The 23172-nt window shown below is 42.5% G+C and overlaps 1 protein-coding gene across 2 annotated transcripts; it reads left to right on the top strand.

Moving 5' to 3' along the window:
- Positions 1-1013: 1013 nt before the first annotated feature.
- Positions 1014-22218, top strand: antxr1d (ANTXR cell adhesion molecule 1d). Of its 2 annotated transcripts, XM_068722991.1 has the most exons (18): positions 1014-1379; positions 5932-6003; positions 6085-6156; positions 6373-6454; positions 6791-6821; positions 6906-6979; positions 7540-7608; positions 7700-7780; positions 7893-7953; positions 12193-12291; positions 12434-12503; positions 15295-15373; positions 15651-15746; positions 15835-15873; positions 15999-16097; positions 16172-16336; positions 16461-16541; positions 21059-22218. In XM_068722991.1, exons 1-18 carry the CDS (start codon positions 1219-1221, stop codon positions 21359-21361), a joined length of 1734 nt encoding a protein of 577 aa, XP_068579092.1. In that variant the 5' UTR covers positions 1014-1218; the 3' UTR covers positions 21362-22218. The 2 variants fall into 2 exon arrangements, with proteins under 2 accessions (XP_068579092.1, XP_068579100.1); XM_068722999.1 differs by lacking the exons at positions 16172-16336; positions 16461-16541; positions 21059-22218 and adding an exon at positions 15487-15556 and having other exon boundaries at positions 15999-16089.
- The last annotated feature ends 954 nt before the right edge of the window (positions 22219-23172 follow it).

Below are 23172 nucleotides of genomic sequence, written 5' to 3'. Positions count from 1 at the left end.
GTAGTCTGGACACGATATTGGGGACATTTGTTGGTTACGTTTCTGGAAACAATAAGACCAGCTACACGAGTGGTGGAAGTTGTCCTGGCTAATGTGGGCAATTGTAAATTGTAAAATTGGCCACATGAGATGGTGGAGGGTGGTCTGTGTTTGCCATCGGGCAAATTCATTATTCATAAACTAAATGTTTCTGTTTAATGAGCATTTAATGAATTATTCTGCATCAAAGCTTTGGTTTGGGTAAATGTCCTCGTCGTTATCGAGCCAACTTTCTGTAATGAGAAAGCGGGAACACATAAAAACCTTCGCTGGGAATTAAGCTCCTCGGGCACACTCCTACTGTCTGGTTATAGTGCAATCACACAGTAGGCTGGGGAATATTTTTTATTTTATGTATAACATTCCCTCAAATGTTAGTAGCCTATCAGATTGCATTGTGTTTAGGAAGTTTGATGACAAGCTCAGCACCACTTTGAAAACCTTTCAGCATCACATCCTGTCACGGGTCGATTGGCATTCAGGCCCATAATTGAATTTCTGCGGTTCCCCTGTTTTTCATTTTAAGGCGAAATGCCTTAGACGGTAAACAGAGGCAAATTCCAAGGTACAGAAAAATAACAAATGATTGTTTATTCAAAACGAGATTTTATTTTTATATTACATCATTGACCGTACTAAAACGGCCTGCTTATTTAATTTGAAAATTCAAAATAATCTTAAGTAACTATAACCCAAACAATATTAAGGAGAAACGTTTCCTCAAAGGAAGTGAACATAATTTATAGCTTTTTTTAATTAATCGTGTAATATGTGTGATTTCTGGTCCTTTAATGGTTCATGGACAAACTAAAGACCACAGACAGACTCATTAGAGGACTTGTTTTTTCCCATTCTCAAATTGATTTTGAGTAATCCCACCCCAGCCATTTGTCTCTGTGTAAAAGTGGAGTTTTGTATCTCTCCTCGGGTGTCGCTCCTCTCCTTCATGCTGCCTGCTTCAGTGCATTTTTTTTTCTCAGCTGAAACGGAAGACTTGGGAAGCCCGGCTTAAACTGAACAAGGCTCTTGTAGTCCGAATGCACTCAGCGTAACGGGACGAAACACCGGGATATAACGCGTTATACACACGCGCAGTCGATCCAGAAACAGACGATTGAGAGAAAATGTGAAGATCTTTAGTTGTCACAGTGTTGGGGCAGTCAACAGAAACCGGGAAAGATGGCGAGGACACAGACTCGCATGTTCCTCGCCTTGGCTTTGCTGGGAATTTTCCTCCTCGATGTGTCGGTGAAAGGAGAGCTACAGGGAGAGCAACAGGAGGAGGAGGAGGAGGAGAGGTCCTGTCAGGGCGCCTTCGACCTCTATTTTGTCCTGGACAAGTGAGTGTCCGATATTATTTACGGCTTTGTTACTTTCTCATCGCTGCGCATTGCCATGCAACCACCCAGTTGTTTGGAAACGCGGAGCGCATCAGCCAGATTCCGTCTGTTGTTAACGGTGCTAAAGAAAAGCAAACTACAAGTTTGCGCGTGTACATTTGGTAGTCGTGCTTTTATGAATTGGCTTTCTGTATCACACAATAAGTCCTAAATAAGATAGCGGTTTCTTGTTTAGTGGAATGACTATTGCACGGAGAGCACGTCCAAAACCATTTTAACCCTTGTTGTTTATCTTTAAGTGTCTTCTCGCACATATACACAGCATTGTATTTGAAGTAGGAAGACTATTTTGGACGTTGTGGCATGCTTTTCTTTTCTTTTGTTTTAGTCCGGTTCAAAGTGGAGAGGCACACAGATTGAGCTTTTACTCACGGGATGTGGGCAGGGCGAGCAGGATGGATAGAGTTTCAGGCTGATGACGCCTGCGGACACAGCTGCAGCAGCTGCCCCACAGCGGTGCTATGTGGCCTAGTGATCCTTTAACTGTTCTACTCTGCTGTACCCTGAACCGGCCATGTAGTGACCAGGGGCAGGATCCAGTCTTTGTTGTTTTTCTGCAGGGAGTTAAGAGTTCTTAAATATGATCAGGTTGATGTTTCCATGGAACAAAAACATGTATGTTGGCAACCACCTTAGGACATGTTTTAAAGGTTGTAACTCTGAAGTTAATACCTAAGTACGTTATTTGTTAATGCTTCATCTGTAAGAACAACATCTGGATTGCCAAGTTATGATAAATCCCTCTGGATAGTGTGTATCCTCCTCCAGTTTAACTCGCTTTGTCTTTTTAACCGGCTTTATATTTCACAGAACATCTCATATATCTGTTTTACCATTACAATTTGAACCTCTTTTTAAAGTGTGCCTCATAAAATATGCTGTATATGAAAGTGGTACTACATCTTTAGAAATGTAACCCTACTCTTAATTATTTTTTTCAAATATTTGTTGGCTTGTTTGTCTTCATTTGATAGAAGTCAGTAGAGGGCTGACAGGAAATGAGGCATGAGAGGGAGATGATGAAAAAGGTCTCTGATTTGAATCAGAGACCTTGCCATTACTTAAACTTCTTAGACCTCTAGACCACCGAGACGCCCATGACCCTGTTCTAACATTAATACCAAGTCTTAGGTGGACCCCATAAGTCTTTGAATATCTTTATGTCATTTTGAACATGTTTAACACCTGTAACTAAATAGGCTATTAGGTCACACAAACTGAAAACCAAGAGGAAAGCACCTCAGAGCCCTAACAAACACACTTGACTTATTATGTCCCATTTCAAGCTTCATGGTCAGTGAGGATGTTTTTGCTACCTTTTTGGTCTGCGTAATCCTGACTATTCTAGTACGTGTGATCTCTCTGCAGTTTCAGACTGCGCTGCTGTTCATAGCTGCTCAGACATAACTGACATTTTTGTCGTATCTTGGCTCGAGTTGCAAGGTGCCATCAAGCTTGTGGACACAACAATCAAACATGTCAAAACATGCTAAGAGAGAGAGAGAGAGAGAGAGAGAGAGAGAGAGAGAGAGAGAGAGAGATGGGATGATAACAAACACACAAGGTATGGCTGAATATGTTGCCCTATTTGTGTTGAAGAATACAGGTTATGATATCAAAAGAATGACTAGAGCAGTGAAGCTGTTAAACACCATTATCTGTGTATAATTTGGGACTATGGAGATGTAATGGTTGAAAAAAAAAACCTTGTTGCATGTTCTCAGTTGCTCTATGTGCACCACCTAACTGGACACGTTGACATGACATTTTATGACAAATTTGATGATCTTTCGGATGTCCACTGCAAACATCTGTCAGAGCTTCTTCAGTCTTTACCCTTTGCTTCAAAAAGTTTCTGAGGAGCCCGGGGAGCATGGCACATCACGCATGGCCAAGCCTCTGGTACGACTCCGTCTGTCTGACTGTCTGGACTTGCATGCTTCAGCAAGCCTCCAGGAAGCTTGTTGGCTGTTTTTCAGATCTTAAATGCCACACAGTGACCTGATCTGATCTTCAGTGATTACGGTGCATTACGGATGCTTCTACGTGTCTACACTGATCTTCACCTCTTCACTGTTCAGAAGGTTATGAGGCATACTGGTGTAGAGAATGCGTGCATGCTCCGCTGGATGCATCTCAGCACACAGAAAAAACATTAGAAAACATTCCTACACTCCACGTCTGACCACACCAAATACCAGGCTGCATTTTTCCTCTCTATCTGGTTGCCCGCAAATAGAATAATAGGTGTTGTGTTTTATGGCTGGGTTCTGAAAAGATTTATTTTCACTGATCCAAGTACTTGCAGACAAAAGGAGATCCTGCTCTAATAGTATGCAAAATTAGAAATGCAAAAGTGAAGATGAATTGCTGAATTGGTTGGATGATGGCAGTGATTCTAATGAAAGTAGTAAAGATAGTGTGTTTACAGTTCATGAACTGACTTTGAATTTATGGTACATTTATTAAGATTGAGAGCATTCTCAATGCAGTTTTTAAAAGCAATTCAATTCACTCATACAGTGTCTGGGGGGATTGTTCATACGTGAAATCTCTCAATTATTATTTTCTGATTAATTGAATAATATTTTATTCCAAAAAAATGTCAGAAAAATAATGAAAAATGCACTGGGCAACATCTCCAAATTGCAATTAATTAACCAATTATTTCCGCACATAAGACTAATTATGCTATTAAGGTCAACCCCCTCCTCAGTCATGTATACACATATAGCCCCTCACTTCACTCTGATTGATGAAAAGAATACTTTAAAAATGTTTGACTTTAGCAGACAGACATTTTCTGTCCTGCACACTGGATTGAAACTGAGCTTCTGTTGTGTATGTGTATCAGTAAACTTTGTGAGATTTAGACCAGATAAAAGAGACTCCTCCTGGACCAGGGCTGTTATCATGCCCTCCCTTTCAGGGAAAAGGATAAGTGGAGCAGGAAGCGACTGGTTAAATAGGAGGAACAAAAGAGCCGTCGTGAGTCTAACCAGCTCAGACTTTCACTCTTTATTCTCTGTATCTCTCTTTATATTTCAGTTTATAACCCTGTTACACACACACACACATAGTCTTGTCTTTTGCTGTTTGAAGTTGCATCCTTCAGTAGACCCTCACCATATACAGCCTAACACACACACACACACACACACGATTACCCCTACTGAGTGTTACTTCTACATCCCTCTGTTGTTCATGTCGCAGCCTTTTCACTCTGCGGACCGCCAACCTGTTGTCAAACTGTCTGTGCTCACTGGGACCATCTGTTCCCCCTCACAGTCACACACACACACACACACACATAAACACAGAGATACTATACACACACAGACACACAGGCCAGCTGCCTGCTACATGGTCCCTGCTAGAGGCAGCCTGCTACATCTGTCCCTGTCTAACCTCAACCCTCTGGCCCAGCAGCAATTAGCCCCCATTAGCAGGCCCCTGGGACTGGGCTTCATTAAGGACACTGTCATGTACACAGCAGCATGTAGCAGGCTAACCAGCAGCTCTCACCGCTCACAGGTTACAGTCCAAACTAATGGAATGTGACTGAGTGGCCAGAGGAATGTCCTCGAATGTGGAGCAGATAAACTGGTATGGTTGTTCCTGAAAGATATCTTGGCCATTAAATCCAGTTTGTACATATCACTAGTGTCCTACAAAACCTACATGACCTTTGAATCGCAGTCTTCAGAAAGTGATGGCCCTATGTTCACATGTGGGTTTGTAGTTTTATGAATTGCGCATCTCTTTTTTTAGATTTTGCTTCAGTTTTACGAAGTTAAGGTGGGTACTTAGGGTTTTATCTTGGTTGGGCTATTTTAACATAAACAAGTCTACATCCTGGACTGCACTACACAGAGCAATGATTGGAATTATGCTAACTGCTATCATCACCACGCATTATGTCTACCTTGTTCATTATCTTAGCGCGTTAGCACCGAATGCTCAAGTATAGGTGAAGATTGACATTACTTTCGGAGGTATTGGTCATAAACCAAATATTTGGACAAATCAATATATTGACCTGATGATGGTCCTCGATCCTCAAAGTTATTACATTTCATCCAGTGAGAACCATGCATGTCTGTACCAAATTTCATGGCAATCCAAAAGTTGAGGAAACATCATAATCAAAAATGACAAAATTCACCTAATTTTGGAAATAGATCAAAAGTCAGGAGACTTCAAATTTAGTAGGCTTCATCCTCTGGAGACCATGCATGCCTGTACCAACTTTCATGGCAATTCATCCGAAAGAGGCTGGACCACAGTGGTGGACCACCAGTAAAAACTGCTGTTGTTTCAAACAGTCAACTTTGTTTTAAAATTATTTTTTTAAGTCCAAACTTGTTGTTCGATCTGGCCATCCTGCATTTCATTCAATATAACTGTTTTGGCTGTGGCTGATGATAATTACTCATCCAGGGCAACACCACATTTCTTTTCCTTATAAGGCTGTGTTCTTTTTGTTTTTCAGATCGGGCAGTGTGAAGAATCACTGGATAGAGATTTACTCATTTGTTGAGCAGTTGGCAGAGAAGTTTATCAGGTACAAGCAGGATAAGTCATTCATGAATTTGGATGTTTTCTGTTATCGACACATTAATTTAAAACAACTGTGTGTTTGCAGCCCCATGCTGCGAATGTCCTTCATTGTCTTCTCCACACACGGAAACATCATCATGAAACTGACGGAGAACAGGTAAGACCCACACCTGAACAACACTTGAACTCTCACTGTTTCTTCTGTCTGGATCTTTCCCTTCCTAAACTAAACTAGTATTAGACATGTCCTCTCCTGTTCAAACCGTCTCTACCCTTTCTCTTTCTAACTCCTGTATTGTGAAAATATCTCTTTCCCTTAAAGCAGCTTTCTCCAAGTGAATTAAATTAGGAAATGTGTTTGTTTACCCCACAGGGAGGCCATCACTGGAGGCTTAACAGCTCTGAGAAGGGTTATCCCTGGAGGAGACACATTTATGAACTTAGGCCTGGAGATGGTAAGGAGCAGGCTTTAAGTCCCAAAACATTGGCAAAGCCAGCCTAAATCACACCAGTTTTAGTCATCACTATAAGATTTTATTCTGGAAAATATCCACTGAGGATTAATTAAGTCTGGCATGCAGGTGGAACCAAGGCTGGTATGAGATTAGTGTAAGGAGTGGCTCAGATCATAAATTACTTGCTGCTTCTTCAAACTGCTGAGCTTTTAGTATTTATATTTAAGCGAGGCATTGCAAAAAAAGCATGATTCCACACTTCCACTCATTTTTAATTCAGATGTCCAAGATGGCTATTAATTGTCTGAAACTGTACTTGTTTATTTCCAACTGCAGGCTAATGAGCAGATAGATAAAGAGAAGCAGGGTAAGCTCTCTCCATTATGCTTCATTACATTAGCCTACATTTAGTGCGTTGGTTCAGAGAACATGAAGGTTTTGTGTTCTGCAGGGACCGCCAGCGTTATCATCGCTCTGACGGACGGGGAACTGAATGATTGGCAGTTTGACACAGCTCAGCGAGAGGTAAGATGAGTTAGGGAGGTGGTATTAGGAAGTAGACACTTGATGAAAAGATTTTAAGATTGTAATAACTTGCAAACTTGCAAAAAGGCTGGGACTTGTGTTGTTTGTTAGGTTAAAGATGTTATTGCTGTTCATTTGAGTGATACTCTTGTTGATTTTCATATATATGACATATTAAGTAATTTCACAGTATTGTTTTGGTTGATGCACTTGCAAATTGGATGCAAATGACTTGGCCGCTAATAACTGGCTTTGTTTAGCTCACATAACCACACTGAACACAAGTTGCAAACGCTCACTATTTCCTGTGAATTTTTTTTCCTGGGACATTTTGTAAAGGTTTCATTGCTAGATGGTTGTTTAACAAATATGACCCCCCTTGGCAGTGTTTTAGCATATGCTACATCCGAGGCAATGTCATGTTGTCTAGCTCCTGTCTAAAATGTCTACTGTGTAGAATGAGAAAGTTTGTTTTTTTTGGGAGATTTATTTGGCCCCATAAGCCTACCAGAGTCTCTTTAAAGGTCACTGAATTTTGGTTTATTTGTTCTGTTTTGCAGGCTCAGAGGGCCAGGTCTATGGGAGCCATTGTTTACTGTGTAGGGGTCAAAGAATTCAACCAGACCCAGGTAGGATCCACAGAAGGATATGGAAGATGTTGGATATGCATTAAAAAAAAAGAGCAAATACAATTATTTCTGTGTCTGCATGTTCTTCTAGCTTGCAACTATTGCAGACACTGTGGAACACGTGTTTCCTGTGTGGGGAGGCTTCCAAGCCCTGAGGGGAATCATTGACTCGGTAAGACACCTACATACCACATGTAAACAGATATACGCTCATCCACGCACAATCATATTGTGTTATTAAATTGTCTTGTGACTGTGTTTTTTCCTTTTGTCTAATCACTCAGATCATCAAGAAGTCCTGCATTGAGATTCTAGCGGCAGAGCCGTCCAGTGTGTGTGCAGGAGGTAAGAGTTGTGAGGTGCAAGGGTCTCCCCTTCTTGTTAAGACACTGGGCAGTCACGGTGTGCGATTGTGTCAGATGACAGCCATCCAAAGCCTCTGGAGTGGAACATGAGGTTGAGTAATCGCATGGACGCTTATGACCGCGGAGTGACAGAGAGCGTATTGTCATTCACGGCCGGGGGAAATTAGCATAGCCGCTTCAGCACAGCGTGTGTGCAACAAAGAGGAGGGGGGACGGGTGTTGGTCAGAGGAATTAACCGTGAATCTTTAAGCATGGCTGCTTTTCTGGCCTAGTTTGCCACATCGTATATGTTAAATGGCTGTTTCAACCCTGTCCTCCTTCTCACCTCCTCGTCCATATCCAGCTCTTGTGCTTCTGGACAGCAGTTTCAGGAGGTAAGAAACGGGATAACAACTAAAGAGAGACGGTGAGAGAGAGCCGTTATGTGTAGTCAGCAGGATGGATGAGCTTTGACATGACCTTATTAGGACTCACTTAAGTGAGTGCATTTGCAGCAGTGCTACCAGGACAACCAATGGAGATTAGCCTCCTTCATTATGGGATAGGAAGGATGGGAGAGGATAGGGAGAGGAGGGAGGAGGGGAGGGCAGGGGATTCTTAGAGCAATAGAATTGTAGCTTTTAAAGGACAAAAATGAGGAAGGAAAAATAAAGAATCTCAGTTGTCACGTCATGTGATAATTACATTCTCCGGTCTGAGTGTGTCACTCGACATGTGCCCAAATATTCTCCAACAGCCTCATTTATTATTCGATTGATGAGCAGCCTAATGGTCAGTGAACTAAGAAACCAAGGACACGCTTTAACCAAGGCCTGATTCTGGCCTAATTAATGAAGATTGTAGTTGACTGAATACATGCTTATAGTGTGCTGCCTTTGTTGTAACATGATGTGTATAAATAACATACAACTCTTATGTTAGACAAGCAATGCTTATATCATATACTCATGGTTGGCTTTAAATTGTCCTGTGGAGAAATAACTGGCTCTTTTTTCCTTACTCAAAGCTTATTATTTCAGTATAAAGTCATATAATGTTATTGACAAGCACTTGTCACGATGTAACAAGAGTTTGCTTTTATTGTGAACTGCAAGACTGTCGTCAAGATTCCCGAGCGGTTTGAATACAACCATCTTCCCCCATCCATCCATTCTAATGCGTTTACATGTACTTACATACTGACATATTACATAGGTATTGTGACAGTCTCTCTCTCTGTCTTCCTCTCTGCTTGCATGTAGTCACATACCATACATGCTTTACACCAACACACACGTTAAGATGTTCTTTAGACAGCACACACACACACACACACACACACACACACACACACACATCTTCAAGCACATGTACACACATGCCCCTCACATTGATGTGAAGTGACCAGACCGAGCTGCCTGCAAACAGGCCATCAGACTGGACAGTGAACGTTGGGCCACACTATCAGACATGACAGGACTGATTCCCCTCACACACACACACACACACACACACACACACACACAGGACAGTGAGAGTTGGGCCTTAGATGTAACATGACAGCAGAGATTGCTGCTTTCATTAACGTCTGACCCTTTCCTCCCCGTTGTTCCGTCCTCCTTTGCCCCTCCCTGCCCTTCACTGTCCTGTCGAACTAATGTGATTGAAGTGCCGCTGTTCGGACAAGCCGTAGCCCATTTTCTCCATGCACGCGAGACACACATGCATGTGTATAGTCACACACGGCACACATTCGTACAAATCAAATCCTTGTCAAACACTCAGGTGTAGATGTAAATGGACATGTGGCCACAGAGGCAGGCAGAAAGCAGACGAGAGGGCAGAAGCATATGTGTTGTACATGTCAGCAGGGCACCACCAGTCCCTGCCCACCATGTGTCTGACAGCACTGACCTTTTAGCCCATCAAGCCTCGGTGTTTGTGTGTGTGTGTGTGTGTGTGTGTGTGTGTGTGTGTGTGTGTGTGTGTGTGTGTGTGTGTGTGTGTGTGTGTGTGTGTCTGTCAGGTTGTGTGTAGGAGATATTCAAATTGAGACTTTTTATTTCCTACCCATCAATAATGGATTAAAGATTGGATAAAACATCATTGGAAACAGTGATACAGTGTATTTAAAAATATATATTTTTAGCAAACATTTTAATTTGGAAATATTCCTTATGACTCAGTATTTAATAGTTGAATGAATAAGACACTAGATGTTGAACTGTTACATGTAGTTATAATGCAATACACTACTTAATTGCTGATGAATAAAGCAAAGCCAGGAAGCAATTTTCAATTTTATTTTCTACTTTTAAAGGAGTAGGAGAATTAGAGTCTCAGAATTAGATTTCATTGGAGTATATCTACCATCTACAATTACCATGTTATGTGTTTTGTGTGTGTGTGTGTGTGTGTGTGTGTGTGTGTGTGTGTGTGTGTGTGTGTGTGTGTGTGTGTGTGTGTGTGTGTGTGTGCACGCGCGCGCGCACATACTCCCTGTCACAGTGCAGCTCATGCTGTTTGATGGTAACATTGTGTGAAAGGGGGACGACTGCTAAAGCAGCCACGGCGCTGAGCATTCGGAATAATTAGTGTTAAGACCCCCAATTAAGTTACACATTGTTGTGGCTGCAAACTACAAACCACACAAACCATCAGTTATATGAAAATGATTAAATTATTATACACAAAGTTGTATAATAGTATTTTATATAGTTGTAATTTATTGTTGTGATTATGTTTTACAGTAAAATCAGGACAGGAGGAGGGAGAAGACATAGTGACCAGTGAATTATTAGGCTGTAATGAGATGCAAGGTTAATTGGGTTGTGTTTGTGTGTGAATACACATGTAGAATCTGAGTATAGCTGAGAAAAGGACATAAGCAGCACTGACAAGTTGCATGTCATTGAACATCTGTAAATAAGCACACGCACATGCAGATGGACACAGTTGTTTGAAGTTGGCTGTGTTCCAGGATATTAGAAATTTGAATTAAAGATGGTTTTATTTTTCTGAGGCTGGATAACTGCACTGTCTGTACAAACCAATGCAATGTCTAGTAAAATGTATTATCTCAATACCTACTGTATATCATATACAGTATGAAATATATACAACGTATCCCTGTTTTGTGAAATTGAGATTTCCATGTGTCTTGTACTTCATCCCTTTTTCTTCTGTATTTCCGACAAATTTGCCCTCTTAAGAAAAATGTCACAACATCTGTAAATATGTAGAGATGTGTAGGCAAATGTAAAGTGGTGTTTGTTTCCTCCACTCTGCCTATGTTGGTGTATCTGTATTTATGGCTCTTCAGCCTGTCTGACCTTTGAGGAAATACTGTCACGTATACACCCACACTCTGTGATGTTTTATCCACTGATCTTCACGCTGGAGCTTTAAATGTTAAAGGTGTAGCAAATGTTCATTTCTATTAACCAGGATGATGCTAGAGGAAAGCTCACTGCACAGACAGAGGCCACACACACACTTGCACACACACACATATGCATGTTCTAACACATGCCTGCACTCATTCATGCATGCACATAGTGAAGAAATGCAGACACTTACAAAACGCAAAGGCAGTGCACACATACAGTATGTACACCACGTTACAAACAGATGCATACAGACACAGACATGTGTTTATGGTGCCATAGTTAAGGTCAGACCTACTTTGACAGTGCTGTGCTGTTGTCAGCCCTGCAGGCATGTTTTTAAGCAAGTGTTTTTTTCCCGCTCTCTAACATATGCTGGGTAGCAGCCACATAGACACTCCAGCATATGCTGGCAAGCCTCTGTCAGTGCGCTTTAACAGTGCCTGGAGGAAACTAAAGGTCAACACCACACACACATACGCACACACCTCCTGGCTACTGCACAGCACATATTTGTGAATAGCAGCACTTTTAGCATTAGCACCATTGGAGCTTATTATGGCCTTTCCACACATACACGCATAAGCACACAGATATAAACAAGCAGTAATGAGGCATGCACAAGTTTCTCCTGCTTAAGTTGAGCATGTCAGAGAGAGAGAATGGCTGCCAGCATTCAACATAATGGTATACCGGGAATTTTCTTCTACTTCAAACTAAAATAGAAGACCGATTTTGATCTTATGCATCTCTCACATACAGCTGAACATATGTATCTTATCATTGTCATGCTTGAGTGTGCATATAGCTAACCGATTCTGATGGTGCCTGCACTCGTTGTTTTTGTCTCAAGAGAGTTTCCAGGTGGTGGTGAGAGGCAATGGGTTTCTCCATGCCAGAAACATTGACCAGGTCCTCTGCAGCTTTAAACTAAATGATACGCTCACTGTGGGTAAGTTCTGCAAACATACACATGCAAGCTAACTCACTAATGCATCATGGGATTCAGGTTTGGCTTGTGCATTTAAGAAGAATGTGGGAACCGTGTTTAAATTTCTCAGACTTAAGATGTGGTATTATTTCTTTTTATGCAGACGAGAGACCAGCTGGGATAGAAGATACCTTCCTGCTCTGCCCTGCTCCTGTCGTAGAGGAGGTTGGGAGGTAAGCTGCACCGCTCTCACTGTCTTTTCATCCCCACAATCGCTTTCTCAATCATCACTCCAGTTGCCAAACTCTCCATGTTCAGCTGTAACACTCTGAGCCCAGATATTTGCCAGCTGCACACAAGTTTGGTGTTTAAACCAGAAGACTGCCGTCCTTGAACAAATTAGGGCCAAAGTCATTGAGTGTCTGTGATCAATCAGTGTTTGTCACAGCTAACGAAGCCAGACACCAATCACAAGGGGACAACAGGAGTAGAGCCCAGGAACACAACTTAATGAGAGCCTGCTGGAGAGGACCTTCGTTACCGTGTATGTGTGTGTATGTGTTTGTGTATTGACGTGTTGTGTGATGTATCCCAATCTCTGTCTGACACTTTGGGAGAGCGAAAGTGTGAGTGGAGTCGGTGGGGCAGTGTAAAGTTTCCTCAGAGGGCTTCCGGCTTCGCTCCTGGTGAGGAAGAGCAGAAGTTCCTCGCAGGGCAAACAGAGCGATGCTGTGGGCTGAACTTGGAGAGGACCGAGGCCCGGCAGCCTTACCGTCCCCGCTGCCTGCAGTCCAGTGCATAATTATACACTCTGGCCTGCGGCCTCAGACACCTCCCAGTCATCATCTGTCTTGTTGCTGTCACTCAGATTTCAAGCGTGTTTTGAGCTTGTCTTGTCTGCTAGTGAAAAGTACTGCTTTGATGGTTAACTGCTGTTCAGAGATGTGGAAAGAAGACATTTTGTCTTCACACTGTAGCAGCAGGGATATTTAAGAGTCTGTCACTTACAGTATTATTTTCCTCCCACGTTATAACAGACGTGGCACATATCATTTTATTTTAACTCAGACATTGAGTCTGACAAAAAGACAGCAACAATTCACCTAATTCACAATCCAGCAGTAGTTGTTGGTCTGCTACTGCTAAGAGCAGAGCAGAACAGGGAGCATCATTACACAATGCAATAGAGCCTGAAGGAATTATGCTTCCATGTAACAGAAGCCCATCAGAGCAGGGACAGCACTGCTTTAACACCCTGAGTGCTTCTAAAGAGGAAGTCAGCTGTGAATGGCTGACGGGCCCAGAGAGTAGGCCAACAGCTGGTTTATGAGTTCTGGGCTGCGGTGCAATAACATGCAGATAGACATGGAAATATGAATTGAAGCAAGCACTGTGCAGGCTGGACAGGTGTTTTCGTTATTCGTAAGTTGTAGTTTACATCCATGTGTGTCCTAAATGTCATTGCTTCATCATTTTATTTAGATAAATAAAATAGGATTTATGTACCTAGAAATAAAGCTGAACCCACCCACACATCAGGAAATGGACAGATTTTACCAATGGTATAGGGATCGCCTCCTAATACAGATAACAAAGCAAACTTTTCACTTGTTTCTGCCATTTCATTGACCAGACTTAATCAATGATGTATACAATCATTAGATGCAGCCCTAAGATGTCAGATCACATTATAGGTGAACTGCTTCCTGTTTGGGGCTTGTAAAGTCTATACATGAGGTCTGAGGGACTTCAGCTCCCAGCATCACCTCTTCACCCAAACCCCAAAGACCCTCACTCACCTCCTGTTCCACCCAAGCCATGTCGCATATAATGAAGTCATTGATGCTGCCGTCACACAAATCTGTGTTGACTGGGAACCTTCCGGATGCAGCTCCCCCTCCTACCCACACACAGGGCAAAGACATATATATTGGGCAGATTGATGATTGATAGGGGCTGAGATCTATCTGTCAGAGAGGAGCTGATAGCACCGTGTCCCCTGCCTGCCTGAGAGGAGGGCTGACCATATAATGGGGGGGGGGGGGGCTGAGAAGGGAGGGAAGAAGTAGAAGAAAAGAAGAGTGGCACCTGCACCACCAATTTCCTTCTCTGAAGTCAGTGTCAACATGAGTTATGAGATGAGCTGCAGCGGTATGGAGAGGACACAGGAGAGGGTGAGGAGGCGAAAACAAAGTCAGTGATTGAGGAAGTGAAGAGGGGGTCTCAGAAGGGAGGGACAGTGCTGAAGGGATGTAGAACAGGAAAGGCCCTCCCCCTACCATCCCCCACTCTGTTTCCTCTCCTCTGCCCCCCCCCCCCCCCTCCCCAACCCCAGCAGTGACCTCCCCCTTGTTGCCCCTTCTTCAAATCTAAACCCAGAGCTCAATGCCCCCCTTGTCTCAGCCCCCCAAACCATAAGAACAGCACAAGAAGCCTTTCTCCATTCTTTTACAAACCTATAACTACAATCCAGCGGTTTACGTTTCCACCCTCAAATGCCTATTTGGCTTGCATGTCTTGTTTTTGTTTAGCTTTATGAATAACCTGTCAACTAAATATTCCTCTCACACCTGAACCCTGTACAATCTTTGCTTCCATCAACCCCGCTAACTATCGAACCAAAAACGAAACATTTCATCCTGTTTCTTGTCCTTGGCCTGCCTATCTGTGTGCAGTTATAGCTGAAGATATCAGCACTGACTACTGGAGAATAAGAAGTAATTTAGCTGTCTGTGGTTTCCACATTAGAGGTCTGGGTCTGATCCAAACAGAAGAGATTCCTTCTGTGGGTGGAGAACTCCCTGACCTCTTTAGAGACGTTGGCTTTGTGTTTATGTCAGCATGTTGGTGTGCTTATAAGGCAGCAAGTATGGACAAAGTAGATGGAGGAATGTGTTTGACACCTCGGGGCGAGCTTGTACAGTAGCCGAAACAAAACAGCAAATGTGTGCGCACAAGCGTGTGATGCGTGTTGCATTTTTTGCGGTGGACGATAAGACCAGTCACCAGTTTGTGTTTTCGCAGGGTGATCTACCTGCAGGTGAGCATGAATGAGGGCCTCTCCTACATCACCAGCTCCGTTCACATTACTACTACAGAGTGTGTGAGTACATCCTGAGTATATAAAGTCTGCACTATCACACATGATGATGATTTCCTTCTGGCATGCTGCCTTATTTGAATAAACTTTCTTTCAACCTTCTTATTTTCTCTTAGTTCTCTAGTCCTCTTCTTCTCTCCTCCCTCTCTGAGGTCTCCTCTGTTGTGTCTGTCATCAGAGGAGGCTGTGAGTACTTTCGCTTTTCATTTTCGCCTTTCTCTCGTCCATCGTCTTTTAGTCCGGTTTAATCTGAATCCCGTCATTCTGTGTTTGTGTGCAGTTCGACGGCACCATCGTGCTAGTATCATTGCTGGTGGTGTTCCTGCTGTTGGCTCTGCTGCTGATGTGGTGGTTCTGGCCTCTCTGCTGCACTTTGGTAAGTTTGTACTTCAGACATTGGTATCATCAGTCGTTTGTTAACTATATCTTTGGTTCCCTCATGGCATTTCTTTTTCAACTTTCAGGTGATCAAAGAACCTCCACCACCTCCTCCTCCAGAGCCAGTAAGGCTTGTTTTATTCTCTCATTATAACTGTTGTAACTGACATGATAGTATTTGTGGTAATACTTAATAGTAGTATATTTGGAAGGATATGTGCTGTGTCATGTAATTGAGTTTCACTCTAAGGACTCAGATGATGAGGACGGGATGCCCAAGAAGAGGTGGCCCACAGTGGATGCGTCCTACTATGGAGGAAGAGGAGTGGGTGGCATCAAACGCATGGAGGTATACACGTGCGCACACAGACACACACACTTTCAACGCTCAAAAGCATATCAATATAAATGAGACTTTCCTAGGTGCGATGGGGGGAGAAAGGGTCCACTGAGGAAGGTGCGAAGCTGGACAAACCTAAAAATGCAGTTGTAAAAATGCCAGAGCAGGAATTTGAACCGTATGAGCCAAAGCCTCGAAAACCACCACGCCGCCCCCAACAGCAGAGGAGGTGGTACTCCCCCATCAGGGTTAGTCTTTTATGCAATTAACTTACAAACATTTGAATGTAAATTTAAGGTTGTGGTTTTTATTTGAAAATGTCCCTTTAATTATTTTCTTTTGCCTTCATTTCTTTCCTTTCCGGTCCTCTAGGGGAAGCTGGATGCTCTGTGGGCTTTGTTCAGGAGAGGATACAACCAGGTATCTCTGATGAGACCACAGTCCGGAGACGAGGTGAGCCTCACACTCAACTGCAGTCACATTTTTATTTTCACCTAAAACATGACTAGAAAATTGTATACGTCACAAACAGGCATGATGACTGATACAAAACTACAATTTGGTAATTGTGTGTAATTTGGGGGGATTGCTCTGTGGGTAAAACCACCTAAAAGCTGTTTATGTCAAGGTTTAAATGTGTTTTTCCGTCTCTGTATGTGGACAATTGAGCATCTGCATTCTGTCTGTCACACTGCATAAAGACAACACGTGTCACTGAGCAACATGTACAATTCTCAACACAGTAGCTCAGTACTGATTTTATACATGCACACTGACACACTAACAGCGAGTCAATGAGCCACTGATACCGCTCTCTCTCTCAAAGCTGCCATTGTTCACACACAAGGACTACTGTCTGTGAGAATTCCCTGAGACTCCTAGAAAATTACAGGGTTTTTATCAGGTTTCCAAATAGTATGTTACACACTCAATCTCTACTTGCAAGTGATAATACCAGTAGAAAAACTGTGTCATACGAGGTTTTATTTCAGCTGAAAATCTTAACGTGTTATCTTACTGGCCACTACTGCTGCTCCTGAAAAGTCCTAAATCATGACATCACTGTCTGTGGCAGAACAAGAGAGAGCAGAGTGGCCCCTATTATCTAACCTTGACCCAGTGTATGGCATCCCATAACCCTACCGACATGTTTTCATCATCATACTGGTTGTCATGGTGAAACAGCTGCTTTGTTGTAAATGGTTTCATTGTCGCCTCACATGGCGGAGGCCACAAAATGTATTGATTTGTTCTTTGAATGACATGATTCATCTTTACTATGCAACAGTAGCAGTGTGTGTGTGTGTGTGTGTGTGTGTGTGTGTGTGTGTGTGTGTGTGTGTGTGTGTCTACTGGAGTCTGTAAAAATGCTCACCATCAGTGGTTTTATCTCCTCTTTCCATCTTGGATTTTTTTTCCCTAAGCAGAACAATTCATCTCTGCCAGGGCAAAAGTTCTTATAGTCTTTGTCAGCCACTTTCTGTGGGGCTTTGGTTCAACAATGACCCCCTCAACTCCTTTCACGACTCATTATCTCACATGGAAAGCAATGAGGAGGAAAAAAACACTTTTGTTGCAAAGCAGATAGTTGTTTCGAAATTGTGCTAATAGCCGTATCTGACGTGAAAGACGAAAATGATTTTTTTATGTTGACAAAAGACAGCCGCAGATCTAAATTCCCCACAGTAGTAATGTCAAACATCTCTGCAAAACGCAAGAAACAGCAGCTGGATGACAAACAGCAGATCTGGATGACAAATAGCCCAACAAAGTGGTTAAAAAGCACAGTGATAACTAGCGCTGATCAGACTTCTCAATGTAGATTGTTAACCAGCAGCTCAGGAGGAGCTTGTCCTGCTTTCTCCCCACATTACTCCTACTTCACTGCCTCTGCAAACGGCCATCAGCGGGGCTGCCAGTTTCTGCCACACTGCTCGTATGCGTTTGATCTCTCTCTACTGTGTGTGCGTGCGTGCATGTGTGTGTCACTGCAACGTGTGTGTCAGCTCTCCCGACTGAGCGTCACATAAACAGATGGGGAGTTGAAAGGCCACGAGCCAGATTGTGACAGAAGAGATTCCCTTCTTTTGTGGCCATCAGAGCTGATGGCTCTGATGGCCACGTCACACAGCACAGACCAGAGCGGAGGGCCGCCACCATCCCTCCGTCCTCACACACAGGCGGCACAAATGAGCACAGCAGCATCTCCCCTTCCTCACCCTCTCCCCCCCCTTTATCCCCAGTCACTTCACTTAAACTGAATCAATTCACCCAAATTACAAAAGCAAACAAAATTGTATCACTTACCTCGAGTGGTATCTAGCCATGCAGACAGTTTTAGTGTGACAGTGGAGGTGAATGGAATTTTGTTTGTGTTGCTCAAAGTATTGACAATTTTGAGGACAAAAGAATATCAACTCAAAGACCACTCACTCACTTGTTCTGGAGCTTTCAACCATATCACTTTTAGACAGAGTTTGCTCAGTTTTCATGTAACTGACATTTTTAAATGAAAATTCCTTCGATTGAAAGTTGTTCCAGTGAAAACAGTTTACTTCCTTATCTCCAGCTCAAATTCCCAACCAATAGGTTATAGACTACAAAGTACATGCATACAACAACAGTCCTATTGATTCTGGAAAAAAATGTTACTGTGGAATTTTGTTATTTGTTCAACACATTGAGCACTACAAATGTAATTTACCTCTATTGTGTTGGTATGGAGGAAGAAGTCTCAGAAACTAACTAACTAACTAACTGAAAACCTCAGTTGATAAAATCTAAACTACACGTGAGCAATAAAATGTATTTTTGTAAAAAATATATATATATATATTTATTGGTTTATTTGATAAGGGACAGTGCACATTAATAAAAACATTTCTGTAAATGCGCCAGAGTTAGCCAAGAGGCTATTTTTCATCTGTAGTCCCAAGAAGCAGATGTTACAAAATAAACCTAAAAACAGAATATAAGTTTATACAATATTGACGCTTTACAATGCGTGCACAAACAATGAAAAAAGTGAGAATATTAATATACGTAGTATCATCATTCAGGAGTCTCTTAAACATTGTCAAGTACTAACAAGACATGCAACACAGAGGCTCTCAAATTCAACACACAAGCAAATAAAATAAGGGATAACTATGTTAAAATAGAAACATGGACTAAAGACAATTATTATGCTGCAATTGTTAGACACTAAAACACATCCATGTCAGAGGTGCACAACATAAAAGCATGCAGAGTATGTGAAATATATAAATCAGTCAGACACAGCTAAACAACAATAAAAGACAGTCTCTGCATTCCAGATGTTTTCATCCTGACATTATTATGTAAGTTATCCGTGCTTCAGTGCAGCATATGAACTCTATGAAGTGTGCTGACTCTTTTGAGCACACGTGTATCGATGTAATGTCATGCAAGGTGACAGTTAGGGCTGTCAGGTCAGATGTGCGTCTTCCTCACGTTTTTCTTTCCTATAATTGTGACAAATGTGTGTGCGCATCAGTTTTCTGTGAACGGACACAAAATATCAGATTCCTGTGTTTATTATGGGGAGTGTAAAGTCTTGGGACTCAGAAGGAGAAACAGAGGCTAGACAGAGAAGTGGTGTGAGGAGGGATGCTGGAGGTGTTTTTTTAGGGATTTGAGGGGTTTGAAGTAAACAATTGTCAACAGGGGAAGTAAAGTAGCAACAGACATCACAGCCAAAGGGGCACACAGGGAGACTGACCATCACAAGTGGCACATTTATGACCTCTCACACAACTCATGTATGTACATATCATCTACTTTAAAGTGGAAAAAATGATCCACTGCAACACCAATCTTGTTTTTTTGGTGCTATCTTACAGCCAGCCCCTTAACCTTTCTCTCCCTGTTTCTGTTATTCATGAGGCCGAGGTTTCATTCAGGCCATATGTTCTGGTGGACGCATGCTTACAGTCACACACACACACACACACACACACACACACACACACACACACACACACACACACACACACACACACACACACACACACACATATTCATGAGCTTGTGTTCTCATTGTGTCCATATGCTCTCTCTGGTGATGTGCTGCTGCTCTGCTGCTCACAAACTGGCCTTTTCACCGCGGCCTGGCGACAAGACCGAAGCAGTCACCCCCCAACCGGGCTGCCCCCAATCAATTACGCGGCCCTCATACACACACACACACACACACACACACTCAAACAATAGCCCCCTCAGTCACAAAGCTACTGCTGCTTGGGGTCCTCTTATTGGCCCCTGTGTGACTTTAGGGCCTCTCTGTTTAATAAGGTGATATAATCAGACCACCAAGGGTCAGTGACACAGAGACCTATACCCTCCATCCTTCACACACTGACTGAGCAAGACAAGAGTGTGTGTGTGTCTGCTTGTGTGTCTACAGAAGGATGCTATGCAGGGAACAGAGAGGAAAACCATCAATGAGAACAATAAGAGTAGCGTTCCATTCTCCCCGACTTGTAAATTATGTTAAACGCTAAAGGTCCTCTGTTAACTATTGTGGGGATATTGAAACCCCTCCTTTACATTCCAACAAGTCAAGCACATGAGAGACATAAACCACTTTATGTTCTGCATCAAGAGAGGCACAGCAGAGGAGGGGAATGGGGAACTCTACAGACTGCAAAAGCATGTGTCTGTGTGTCTGTGTGATAACTTACTCAGTGCCTGCCTTTGCTAGCATCACAGCAATTGTAGTGCAGGTGTGGACAGAAGACAGAAGCAGCTCTGTGTGCCCTCCGGGGCCTCAAACACACATGCCTCTGTCAGCCGAGCTGGGCAAAGACTCACACAAACCGTTTTGACTGGTGGATCTTAGAAGCTCATTGACTTTGCACAAAAGATGCACTGCATTTTAATTTGTATTCTGCATTGAAATGATTATGTGTAGTTGTGGTTTAACATTCTTCTGCATGCGTGTCTTGTAGGGTCGCTGTATTAGTTTCCAACGGGTCAAAGATGGGGAGTCCACCCCAAACAACCAAGCTCCTCCTCGCGCACATCACTCTCCCTTGCCCCCTCCTCCTCCTCCTTCTCCTCCGCCCGCCGAACAGCAACCTCTGGTTTCCAACTCTGTCCCTCGTACAAAGCCTCCGTCAAGAGGGCCCCGCACCACGCCACCTTCCCGCACACCCCCTTCCGTGGTCCAACCACCTCCAGGTCCACCCCCAACTCGTGCACCTCCGGGGCCTCCAGGGCCCCCGCCATCTCGACCCCCACCCAGGCTCTGATGAAGAAGAGGGGGCCTCCAATAAACAACTGATACATCAACTCATTCAATAAAAACACCCTTGTCCTACTTTCACCCCAAAGACAACAGAGAGGCATACAATCTTAGAGGCCAGGAGCTCTGTGCTTTGTTGCTGGACAGCAAAAAAATATTTATCTGATATCAGAATCAGCTTTTAGATAAAAAACAAACAAACATAAAAACCACAAACATGTAGTAACTTGATTAAACCTGTATGTACAGTATTAGATGTTATGTTGACTTAAGTGGTAAGAGGAAGTGCAATCCTTTTTGGAAATCCAACAAAAAGGATTTAGGTGTTGTTGAAAGTTAGATTGTGGCCGTTCGAGTGATGCTGGTAAATAGTTTACTTTGGGTTGGTAGAGAATAATAATGTTGAGCGTGGACGTGGTGAAAAATACAGCATGTGATGAAAGATGAGAGCAACAATGTCAGTTATGTTTTGGTTTGTTAATGTACACTCTTAGGTTCCTACAAATCAGACTACTTTTAACCAAATTAATTTTTGTGAAAGTTCAGTGATTTTATTGCAACTGCAGGGCAGTTTCTCCACATTTTATTTATTATAGTACAAGCCCTGTCTGCATCTGTTTTCTATTTAGTGTCAGGTGGGTTTCTGGGCTCTCAGATCTTTGAGGGAGGGTAATATCAAGAGGGATATAAAGCAGCATTCCGGCATGGCATCTGATGTATTTGTGGTCTTATTAGCATCAAGTGAACGATTGCATTAAAAATCTGTATTGTACTGCATTTAATGACTGAAATGATCATTTGTATTATTTCTTTATTAACAACCTTTTGTGTCCGTCTTCAATAAACAAAGTGGGGTTTTTTTAATGTGCCGTCCGGCAGTGAATTCTTTAAAGTTATTAAGTGTTAAATAGTATGGTTTTATATTTCAAAACGACTTGTTTTTGCACAGTCATATTGTGAATCAGCTTACAAACATGTTGGGGTCAGTGCTTCAGACACCTAATGACATTTATTAGTTAATTGGATATTGCAGGATGCAACATTTAGTGATATAGGTTCCTCTTTAAGCAATACTCTTTCATTAAACTAATTGCACTAATGACACTAATAATCTATCCATGACATTTATGTAGCCTGTGAAATTAATATTACATTCTAAGATTGTTAATTGCTTTAGAGTATTAAAAGTCATATTTCTGGAACACATCTCGGCTGGCATGTAACTCTTTGTCCCATTTTTGTGCAGTAGTCCTGCAGTGCACTTACTTATAGGATTAACCCAATTTCTAAAAACATGTTTTCACCTTGTCAATATGGTTTATTGTGTGTATTAAATAACCATAATAAATAAAATATAGAACAAAAAAGTGTGTACACTTTCTGAAGATACCTAATATACATTTAACCGCAGTGCGGACGATGCCGGCTCTGAGAATGTCTTGAATCAGTCCAGGACATCTGCTCCCCTGCTCAGAAACACTGACTGACACACTGTGCTCAGACACAAAAGAGAGCAGTTAGGAGGTCGCTACATGACTCACTTTGCTGCAATCCATCTGGGGAAATGAATCACACAAGGCTAATGGTATGTACACTCACCCTGCACAACAACCACCTACAGCATCTTTATGGAGCTGCACTGAAGTTACACTGTCACATGAAAAACCAACGACAGACTAGCGATAACTGGGTTTCTGATAAGGATTGTTAAAGAAGAAAATATTGCTTTTCATTTTCAGTACAAAAACAGCTCCAAATTTGGATTTAAATAATCTTGCATCCATGAACACTGGTTGTTCACTGGTAATTGCCCATAAG

This window comes from Cebidichthys violaceus, unplaced genomic scaffold (assembly GCF_023349555.1).
Source record: "Cebidichthys violaceus isolate CVI_PGR_0920_01 unplaced genomic scaffold, fCebVio1.0.p SCAF_10, whole genome shotgun sequence".
Classification (NCBI taxonomy): domain Eukaryota; kingdom Metazoa; phylum Chordata; class Actinopteri; order Perciformes; family Stichaeidae; genus Cebidichthys; species Cebidichthys violaceus.
This window is presented reverse-complemented; position numbering and strand designations above follow the sequence as displayed.

Bases quoted from the DNA above. Each gene is read 5' to 3' on its own strand.
- antxr1d (XM_068722991.1), top strand. From the start codon at position 1,219: ATGGCGAGGACACAGACTCGCATGTTCCTCGCCTTGGCTTTGCTGGGA. The intron at 6,822-6,905 runs GTAAGCTCTCTC...TGTGTTCTGCAG, and splicing joins GATAGATAAAGAGAAGCAGG to GGACCGCCAGCGTTATCATC. The intron at 15,874-15,998 runs GTAAGGCTTGTT...TTTCACTCTAAG, and splicing joins CACCTCCTCCTCCAGAGCCA to GACTCAGATGATGAGGACGG.